The sequence below is a fragment of the Gopherus evgoodei genome, chromosome 2 (genome assembly GCF_007399415.2).
Source record: "Gopherus evgoodei ecotype Sinaloan lineage chromosome 2, rGopEvg1_v1.p, whole genome shotgun sequence".
Taxonomy (NCBI): Eukaryota; Metazoa; Chordata; order Testudines; family Testudinidae; genus Gopherus; species Gopherus evgoodei.
Window position 1 is genome coordinate 41349376 of NC_044323.1, and position 11545 is coordinate 41360920.

The 11545-nt window shown below is 39.5% G+C and overlaps 1 protein-coding gene across 2 annotated transcripts in view; it reads left to right on the forward strand.

The window, feature by feature from the left end:
• The window catches only part of MINDY3 (MINDY lysine 48 deubiquitinase 3), a 79843-nt gene extending 69951 nt beyond the window's left edge, over positions 1-9892 (forward strand). For both annotated transcript variants that reach the window (XM_030550458.1, XM_030550459.1), the window contains 3 exons: positions 1262-1349; positions 3832-3903; positions 8824-9892. In XM_030550458.1, coding sequence (XP_030406318.1) covers positions 1262-1349; positions 3832-3903; positions 8824-8973 — 310 coding nt within the window. In that variant the 3' untranslated portion in view covers positions 8974-9892. The remainder of the gene's footprint in view (positions 1-1261; positions 1350-3831; positions 3904-8823) is intronic.
• The last annotated feature ends 1653 nt before the right edge of the window (positions 9893-11545 follow it).

The window sequence follows — 11545 nt, forward strand, 5'->3', positions numbered from 1 at the left end:
ATAATGTACCTTACAGGAGTGTGATTTCTAATGCTCACTAATGTGTTACGTGTTGATTGGTCCGTGTACTCTGCTGCACTTCACCATAGCTCTGTCTGAAACAGTACTATGTTAAAGTGAGCTGTGGAAAATGTAATGTGCACCAGCGGGCTCTACATGGACCAATTAAATGCACAATATGTTGGTGCATGTTAGAAATCACAGGCTTACATTCACGTTGCTGCTCCATGTTAACAAGACCTAAATATGCCTCGTGCATTCTGTCCACTAATCCATCATGCATAGAACTTGTTCTAAAATTCCAAAACTGAACAGTTTTTAGACTGCTTTTAAAAAAAAAAACTAAAATGTTAAACACACCAAAGGTTTGGCTTGCTAGCAGAATGGGAAATATTCTGTCGTGGACCAGTGACAGGTTTAAAATTCATGTTAAAATTCTACTTGATTTACAGGAGAGCTAGTTTAGATACTGTGTGAATTTCTCATTCAGAAGCCTATCCTGGTAAACTTTTAGAATTAGACGGAGAGCTAAGAAAAATATGAATACTTTTTAAAGTTCTGCTAAATAGTGTCTGTAAAATATATTGCATACATAGAAATGTAAATGTTTTATTGACATTCATTTAGAACGGCTTGCAAAAATCCCACACTATTGCCAATAAATCTTTTATACTACTCCATGTATATTCTCATTTACTCTGTTTTTGTATGTATAATATCAAAATAAATGTTAAGTGATTTGGTCTACTTTAATATGAAAGGCACTATGTAAATATACTATGATAAATATGGGACCTTATTTCAATTAAATTTATTCTAATCAAACTTAATTTTAAAAATCTCTGAAATGTATTCATTGGTGGCTTTTCAAATCTCCATTTAAAAACATGTTGTTTGGTCAGAGCTCTTCAAAGGATGACTGGTCTGTGTGTTTAAGATGAGGAATGCTTGCAGCATACAGTAAAATATCTTCTGGGCTAATGTGTAGGTTTTAGTCTGACTGACTTTCAGCTGACTTTACCTAATAAGGCAATCTTTCAAAATTATAACTACTTCAATTTTAAATAACAGATTACTTTGGTTTAAAAATAACTGCATTTTCTTAAATCTGGTGCCGTTCTGGTGCATTTCTCATTTAAGAGTCTTAATCAAAAAACCTCAATATACTTGGCAGTCAGAAGTGTTGTAGTACCACATAACATAGTCATGCAAGAATAAAAATGTGCAACTCATATTTTTGTATCCAATGTTCTTGTTTTAGTGTAAATCTCATGAAGACCAAATTAGACCCAGAAGGACTAGGAATCATATTACTGGGTCCCTTTCTGCAAGAATTTTTCCCTGAGCAGGTAACGTAGATTTTTTTCTACTACTTTTGCCATAGAACATTTTGTATTTCACTAAATAGAATTCTTCAGAGATGCATTAAACATTCATACCTCTAATGTGCATTTTTGCAAAATTATTTAAGCTAATAAATGTTGCATTTTTTTTATTCTTCGGGTCAGCCGGTAACTCTTTGCACTGTTCAGTTCAATATAACTGTCCCACATGATTAGCATTCCAAAATGTTTAAATGAAAATGTATTCTAATTTGTAGCCTTCACACTAAAAAGCACTCGCTGCTGAAGCTGCCAAGTGTCAGATAAGTAGAGCCCTGTGCGGATGCATCCGGTCTACTATCCACAAAAATTACATGTGGATGTCCGTGGATTTGCAGGGCTCTACACTAGAGAGTCGGGCTGAGGCTCCAAGGCATCCCCCATGCCGGAGCCCACTTGGGGAGAGCTGTGGGGAGCCCACGCGGAGTCGCAGATCCTCCACCTGCCCTCGGTCAGGGAGGGAGTCTAGGGGGTGGGGACACAGCCAGGGGCTGTTCTCAGCCTCCCTTCCCCACGACCCCTCACTGGGGCAGGTGGAGGGTCTGCTGCAGCTCCCCGGCTGGGTTCCACATTGGCCTGGGAGGGGGAAGACCTGTGGAGATGCCCTGGAGTTGTTCGAGCCCTCCCCCCAGGGCAGGTGAAGGGTCCGCCACAGCTGCCTGCCCAACTGTTATCGTGGCTGGGCTGCGGCTAAGAGCTGCCCCTCTCCCCAGCAGGAGCCAGGTCGGAGAGAGTCATGCTGGCAGCTGTGGGGAGCTGTGGCGGACCCTCCACCTGCCCTGGGTAGAGGTCTTGAGCAGCCCCGTGCCAAGGGCAGGTGGAGGAGACCCAGGCTCCCCGCAGCTGCCAATGTGGCTCTCCTGGACCAAGCTCTGGCTGGGGGATAGGGGGTGTGAGAGCGGCTTGGAGCCGCAGAAAGAGCCGAGCAGGCAGCTATGTGGAGCCATGGTGGACCCTTCATCTGCCCTGAGCAGAGGGCCCAAGCAGGCCCCTCGTCCAGTGTCCCTGGTCCCCAGGGCCCCCGCCCAAGGCAGGTGGAGGATCCATGCCGCAGTTCCTCATAGCTGTCCGCCGGCTCTTACCATCAGAGCCCTGCGTGGATACAAAATTTGTATCCGCATCCACGCTGCTATCAGCAGAAATGGTCCATGGATATAAAGCGGATACCCGCAGATTTGAAGGGCTCTACAGATAAGGGAACAAAGTCAGATAAGGAGAAATTGTCATCAAGTATTTTAGATCTAAAATGCCATTTCTCTTACCTGGGAATTGGAAAGTCCCCTGAATTATCAAAATCAGTTTTATTTTAATCTTTTTTGAGAATGAAATGGCCACAGTGTTATGTACCAGTCTTGCAGCCTCTGTAGCAGCAGTTAGCCAACAAATATTATTCCTAGATTTTGCTGACCTAATTGATGCTAGGGCCCAAACAAATCTTTATACATCTTACTATATAACTTGAAGCTATAGTTAGTAAACAAAATAGCCTTATTAATTTCAGCTATGTTTGAAATACAGGAAAATCAGCATTTGTTTAAAAAAAATGGAAATTTTTTTAAAGATAATAAGTGTTACTAAGGAAAAGTGAAACACCCACTACTGTTTTAAAAGTATACTTGGCAATGCACCTTTTAAAGATGTAATATAGATCAGAAAAATGTACCGAAGCAAAACAATACTGCCATGTGAAACACAAACACAACAATGATTCAAAAGCACTTCTAGAGCTTTGCTGCCAAGGATGGTAAGGACTGAATACATTAAGAGATGACTCAATGTCTAGAGGAAACGTGTAGGCTGCAGCTTTCATTTTCTTCAGATTGAAAGGTCCAGAGCTGTGGAACCACTAGAAAATCTTTTGAATTAAATTTTATTTCATACAAAAACTGAGATGTTGCAATTACTGGCAAGTCTGGAAGCAATACACCACTGACAAAGTGGAATTAGTTGTCTTATTAAATTTAAATACCAGACATGATTCTTCTGCACTTTTTGGTAAGTGAAGAAGGAATTCTTTCTTGGAAATAATTCATTAAACCTTTTACTGAGTACTTAAGCATTCTAACTATATCAGACTTAACAGTTTTAAGTGGCTAGTATTTTTGGGTCTTGAACACGAGTCACTTCGGAGGCCCAATTTTCAGAGTGTATATGCTCAACTCTCTTTTAAAATCATTCCACTTCAAGATATCTAGTTGGGCACTGAATCATTAGTCTCTTGAACGTTTTGGGTTGCCTAATCTATTAACAGGTAGTGGAACCGATTGACTGGGTGGTGTATTTTTCTCCTATGAGGGGCCTGGAAAATTTTCAGTATCTTGTGTCTTAACTCACCTTTTTTTTCTGACCTACTTGCCCCTTTCCCATCAAGCAAAGTAATTGTAAAGAGAAAAAAGATGCACGATGAGCTGATTTTATGATATAACATGAACTGTCTTGTTTATACCAGGACTCCAGGGTTCCAGAATCATTCACTGTATATCACTACAATGGATTAAAGCAGTCCAATTATAATGAAAAGGTATGATCTGAAAGAAAATGAATTGGGACCTGCTTAGGAGAAACCAATAATCATGACCACGTGATAGCAGTTCACTGTCTTATGTGAAATGAGTTGATGTCAGTGCCGTTCCTTGTGTCCATATTGCAGAACTACCACTACATTTGACACCGAACAATTAGCTAGGTCAAAATTTTTCAGTAGAAACATGTTTTGCAAAAATTCTCTGCTTTCTGCAGAAAATTGATTTTCCCCCTCCCCTCCCCTCCCCAAAACCAGAAGTATTTCAATTTGGAAGTGCTACCTCATACTCCACTTTTCTTCTGTATACCATGCTCTCTGGTCGAACCATATTTACTGTGGTACACCAATCACACTCTTCCAGAGAGGAGGCAATGCATCATGGGAGATGGGCTCCACCTAAACCAAAGTGGAACCAGACTGCTGGCACTAAACATGAAAAAGGTTGTAGAGCAGTTTTTAAACTAGGAGATGGGGGAAAGCCGACTGCTGCAGAGGAGCATGTGGATTGGACACAGACTTCTCTTAGGGGAGAGTCCGATGATAGAGAATCTCCAGGTTATAGTCAGGAGCAGAGGACGGAAGAGGATAATGTAAGGGCCAGATCAGATGATAAACAGTCACATAAAAAAGAATCTGGCACATCAGAAAAGGGCAGACAAATAAACAGGGACAAGTTTTTAAAGTGCTTGTACACAAATGCTGGAAGTCTAAATAATAAGATGGGTGAACTAGAGTGCCTTGTGATAAAGGAGGATATTGGTATAATAGGCATCACAGAAACCTGGTGGACTGAGAGCAATCAATGGGACACAATCATTCCGGAGTACAAAATATATCGGCAGGACAGAACAGGTCGTGCAGGGGGAGGAGTGGCAGTATATGTGAAAGAAAATGTAGATTCAAATGAAGTAAAAATCTTAAGTGAATCCACATGTTCCATAGAATCTCTCTGGATAGAAATGTCATGCTCTTAATAAAAATGTAACATTAGGGATCTATTATTGACCACCTGACCAGGACAGTAATAGTGATGATGAAATGCTAAGGGAAATTAGAGAGGCTATCAAAATTAAGAACCCAATAATAGTGGGGGATTTCAATTATCCCCCTATTGACTGGGAACATTTCACTTTAGGATGAAATGCGGAGATAAAATTTCTCGATACTTTAAATGACTGCTTCATGGAGCAGCTAGTATGGGAACCCACAAGGCGAGAGGTAACTCTACATTTAATCCTGAGTGGAGCGCAGGAGCTGGTCCAAGAGGTTACTATAGCAGAATCGCTTGCAAATAGTGACCATAATATAATAACATTTAACATCCCTGTGGTGGGAAGAACATCTCAACAGCCCAACACTGTGACATTTAATTTCACAAGGGGGAACGATACAAAACTGAGGGGGTTAGTTAAACAAAAGTTAAAAAGTACAGTGACTAAAATGAAATCCCTGCAAGCTGCATGGGCGCTTTTTAAAGACACCATAATAGAGGCCCAACTTCAATGTATACCCCAAATTAAGATACACAGTAAAAGAATGAAAAAAGAGCAACCGTGACTTAACCACCATGTAAAAGAAGCAGTGAGAGATAAAAAGACTTCTTTTAAAAAGTGGAAGTCAAATCCTATTGAGGCAAATAGAAAGGAGCATAAACACTGCCAAATTAAGTGCAAGAGTGTAATAAGAAAAGCCAAAGAGGAGTTTGAACAACGGCTAGCCAAAAACTCCAAAGGTAATAACAAAATGTTTTTTAAGTACATCAGAAGCAGGAAGCCTGCTAAACAACCAGCGGGGCCCCTTGACGATCGAAATACAAAAGGAGCGCTTAAAGATGATAAAGTCATTGCGGAGAAACTAAATGGATTCTTCAGTCTTCATGGCTTCAGTCTTCACGGCTGAGAATGTGAAGGAGATTCCCAAACCTGAGCTGGCTTTTGTAAGTGACAAATCTGAGGAACTGTCACAGGCTGAAGTGTCACTAGAGTAGGTTTTGGAATTAATTGATAAACTCAATATTAACAAGTCACTGGGACCCGATGGCATTCACCCACAAGTTCTGAAAGAACTCAGATGTGAAGTTGCTGAACTATTAACTAAGGTTTGTAACCTGTCCTTTAAATGGGCTTTGGTACCCAGTGACTGGAAGTTAGCTAATGTAATGCCAATATTTAAAAAGGGCTCTAGAGGTGATCCCGGCAATTACAGACGGGTAAGTCTAACGTCGGTACCGGGCAAATTAGTCGAAACAATAGTTAAGAATAAAATTGTCAGACACATAGAAAAACTTAAACTGTTGAGCAATAGTCAACATAGTTTCTGTAAAGGGAAATCGTGTCTTACTAATCTATTAGAGTTCTTTGAAGGTCAACAAACATGTGGACAAGGGGGGATCCAGTGGACATAGTGTACTTAGATTTCTAGAAAGCCTTTGACAAGGTCCCTCACCAAAGGCTCTTACGTAAGTTAAGCTGTCATGGGATAAAAGGGAAGATCCTTTCATGGATTGAGAACTGGTTAAAAGACAGGGAACAAAGGGTAGTAATTAATGGTAAATTCTCAGAATGGAGAGGGGTAACTAGTGGTGTTCCCCAAGGGTCAGTCCTAGGGACAATCCTATTCAATTCATTCATAAATGATCTGGAGAAAGGGGTAAACAGTGAGGTGGCAAAGTTTGCAGATGATACCAAACTGCTCAAGATAAGACCAAAGCAGATTGTGAAGAACTTCAAAAAGATCTCACAAAACTAAGTGATTGAGCAACAAAATGGCAAATGAAATTTCATGTGGATAAATGTAAAGTAATGCACATTGGAAAAAATAACCCCAACTACACATACAATATGATGGGGGCTAATTTAACTACAACCAGTCAGGAAAAAGACCTTGGAGTCATTGCGGATAGTTCTCTGAAGATGTCCACGCAGTGTGCAGAGGCTGTCAGAAAAGCAAACAGGATGTTAGGAATCATTAAAAAGGGGATAGAGAATAAGACTGAGAATATATTATTGCCCTTATATAAATCCATGGTATGCCCACATCTTGAATACTGTGTACAGATGTGGTCTCCCACCTCAAAAAAAATATTCTAGCACTAGAAAAGGTTCAGAGAAAGGCAACTAAAATGATTAGGGGTTTGGAGAGGTTCCCATATGAGGAAAGATTAGAGAGGCTAGGCCTCTTCAGCTTGGAAAAGAGGAGACTAAGGGGGGATATGATAGAGGTATATAAAATCATGAGTGATGTTGAGAAAGTGGATAAGGAAAAGTTATTTGCTTATTCCCATAATACAAGAACTAGGGGTCACCAAATGAAATTAATAGGCAGCAGGTTTAAAACAAATAAAAGGAAGTTGTTCTTCACGCAGCGCACAGTCAACTTGTGGAACTCCTTACCTGAGGAGGTTGTGAAGGCTAGGACTATAACAGTGTTTAAAAGAAAACTAGATAAATTCATGGTGGTTAAGTCCATAAATGGCTATTAACCAGGATGGGTAAAGAATGGTGTCCCTAGCCTCTGTTTGTCAGAGGATGGAGATGGATGGCAGGAGAGAGATCACTTGATCATTGCCTGTTAGGTTCACTCCCTCTGGGGCACCTGGCATTGGCCTCTGTCGGTAGACAGATACTGGGCTAGATGGACCTTTGGTCTGACTGGTACGGCCGTTCTTATGCTCTAGTCGGACCCAGAGAGAAGAATGCAGTTATGAGACAGATTAACTTAAACTCCATAAAGCACCACAGCAGCATGTCAAAATCAAAATTTCTGGTTTTGGCCAAAAAAAAATTGATATTCACATTTCTTTCAAATCAAAGATTATTCTTCAAAGGAAAAAAATGTTTTTCAACCAGTTCTAATTAGCACCTTTGCTATCAGTCTGAGTAGAGATCACAAGGAATGAATAGACATAGAGACAACTACCAGGGAGGAGGCCCTTCCAGAAAATGCATTTTGATTCAATCACCATTTAATGCTCGTTGAAATCAGAATACTTGGGATTATAAAATCAGCTAAGGGGACCTAAAGAAATGACCTGTCTTTCAGAAGTGCTGAGCACCTGCAGCTTCAATTCAGTGCAAGCTGTGGGTGCTCGTCACCTCTGAAAATCGGGCCACTTAGTTGGGTGGTTAAATATATTCTGTGTGCTTATTCATGAAAGCATGAAATAAGGAATATAAGATTTTGTCCATCCTCATTATTAACCTGTATTTTCTTGTGCACAATTGTATTTGTTAATTTCTTTTCATTTGTTGTGTCTATTGATACCTGTGTATGTTTGTTCACTCCTCCCTCTTTTCTGTTGTATTTGAATTAAAAATATTCAGATTGTTTATAGTAACATTTACCTATATGAGCAAATTTCAGTGCTATAACTTCATAGTGTTTCCATATATGGAAACACAGACTTTGGTGCAGTGAAACCATTCTGCTTCAAAACTATACTATTACTCATCTGAAAATTTGGTCAAAACATGGTTTCTGACTTTCTTGTAAGACTCGTGCTATACTATAAAGAAAGATTTGTACATAATTTGCCTGTTTTGCTTTTTCATCTTTTTCTTAGCTAAAGCAAATTGACTTTGTTCAATGAATGGCCTATTGCTTCAGACTTTTTGCATCATTTAAGTTCTCTATTTTATTTTTCTGCTTTGGCCTTTACTGTCAGTATGTGAACTGTATGAATAATCTATGCCCTGAATAGACGTTTCAGGCATCAATACCTACCAGTTAGATACTCTGGATCTTATATTTCAATAAATGTGAAATACTTATGTAAAACTTTTAATTTGATTTGAGTTTTTCCTTTTGTTATGAAAAGCATGCTTTGTTACAAGTGGTTTTCTACACTCTGAAAACATTCTCTGTATCTTTAAAGGTATCTCAGGAAATATACTGAAGTATATGGTTTTATTCTGACAGGTCATGTATGTAGAAGGCACAGCAGTTATTATGGGCTTTGAAGATCCAATGCTACAGACTGATGATACTCCAATAAAGCGCTGTTTGCAAACCAAATGGCCATATATAGAATTACTCTGGACCACAGATCGATCTCCTTCTTTAAATTGATGTGTTTAGAAAAAATACTATACTACTGTCTAATGCTTTACTGGGGGGTCAAGAATTGGCATTTGCTGAAAGCAGTATACTTGACTGTATGAAGCTGTACACTGGTATCATTGATAAATTGTAAATATTGCAAACACTTTTCAGTGTTAATTGAAATACTTAATTTTTTTAACCAAATTGATTTCTCTTTATAATAGTTTGTCATTTTTTGACCATTGTGGTAGTATTGTGAGTTCTGTTCTTAAAAAAGCCTACTTATATCATCTAAATTTGCCATCTCATAAAGATTTGAAAAATGTCTAATACTGCAGTATCTGCATGTTAGGTATCAAATTAATCTTTCAACTGTAAAATCGCTCTTTTTGCTTCCTCTTGAATCTTTTGGGCACGTTTTGTTATTTAAATTATACTGGCGTACGTTACAGTATCAAATTTGTGGTCTGGACTAGCCTTGCACTGAATGTTTAAATGACCTTAAACTCTCTGCAATTTTTTCCAAAATTTGGCTCTAACCAACTTTTACAAAAATGGTAAAATTAGGAATAATTTCTAGGCTCTTACCATTTAATATAAACCATAAAAGCAGTTTCTAGGCGGTTGTATATTGCTATGGCTTAGCTATCTGGCATGTTAAAAGTGAAGACAGAGTATGAGGAAAAATAACTATATTAATATTTATTCAAAGTTGTATAAAGGAAATGTAAAAAATCAACAGCAAGAAGAATTTGTTCTATTATCTTTAAATTGTTCAGATTTATAGTATTGCCAAATACTTCTTCTCAATTTGTCCAAACAACTATGTAAGCCAGCTTTATTGTATGTGTTAAATGCATGAGAACATCTGTTATTACATGAGTATATGCCTTTATTTATTATCTAGTTGTTAGCCCCTAAATAAAACCTTTTCCCTGAACTATGACCTAGTACTTACAAATTTGTTTTTTCAATCTGACCTGTGTACTTCCTCTTCAAGTTCTTTGTATTGAAAAAAATAACTGGATAGTAGGAGCTAAAAATGGACAATTTTTGAAGTAGAGTGATCTCTTGAGGATATAAACACAAGTTAAAGATAACAAAAGGATCACTTTAGTGCAGTTGACCCACTTAAACTTGCTGTTCACAGACCATAAATGCATAGTGTATATTAATATCAAGAGGGCTCAGAATTCATGTTTAGAAATGTATTTGCTCTACAATGTTTAGGTGGGGATACTTTCTTTTTATGTATAAATAACAGCATGAGTTTGCTTGTTTCCCCCTTAAGCAGACCTGTGCTGTTTGAATTGTCAAAACACAATCTAACAGAACACCTATATATTGCAGTATTTTCAGTGTAAGTGATGTGGTAATGGTAGAGAGTTATAGCCTCTGTATAAGCCTCTGTATAAGCATAGAACCAGCTACTAGATTTACATCTGGAAAACGTCAGCAGTAAAGTGCTACTCCTGGTTACATCCACATACTCATTCCAAACACTTTACTCTGTAATTAACACTGTTCCTGAATGTACAATTGACAGCGCTGAGAGTATCTCAGTTTCAAAAACCAAAGAAATAAGGCAGAACTATATTTTCCTGAAAAATTATCTTCTCATAGTGAGTAACAGTTTGAGAACTTTTTTAAAAATGGCCTTTCATATATCTGGACCCAAGGTTAAAATGTCCATTTATCTGATTCAAATTAGAACATGAATATTTTTCACGTTAACTTGATCACATAAAAGGGAATAGCTGTAGTGCATGCTCTCTATCCACGAAGCCATCTTGCAACCAGCTTAAGTGGTCTGGCACACTCTAGCTTTCTGTGCCCCTCCCCTGAACTAGGCGAAATGCCACTACTTCATGCCATCTAAGGGTACAGACTTCTTGTTTACCTACCCACCCCCCAACTCGCTCGTGTTTCACATGGTGACCAAGTGAGCCTGACAACACCTCAAGGCCACCTCTCCTGATCAGGTGATGAAGAAACTTGACTTTCTGGGGTACAAGGTCTACTCTTCTTCAGGCCTCCAGTTATTCATTGGCAGCTACCAGAGCATCCTGGTGAAGTACGACTTCCTCATTAATCCAAGTTGGTGGGGTTCCAGGCCTTTCCCCTGCCAGAGCAACAGCAGGCTTTTCAGTACCTATTGGATGAGGGCAAGCTAGTTGCCAAAGCCTCCAAGCCACGGTTGACACTGTGTCACACTCTCTGGCATCCAGGATGGTGCTCCACCAGGATTCCAGGCTTCAATCCTCCAGCTTTCCCAAGGAGGTCCCGTCCGCCCTAGAAGACCTCCCCTTTGATAGCCACAAACTTCAGCGATGAAACGGGCAAGTCTCTCCACTCTCTTAAGGACTCCTTTGCCACCCTCCATTCACTCAGAATCTACACCCTGGCCCCAACTTGCCAGCAACAGTGGTCATCCTTCTGACCCCGCCCTCACTCTGCCTACCAGCCCTACCCTCAGCACCTGCAAGATCTGTCTTGCCGACGCCCATGCACATAGTGACCTCACTACTCTACCGCTGCCACCACCTCCACTTTCCCGCAATGTCCATCCAAGCAATCCTTTTGATTCTTCCCCTAAGAT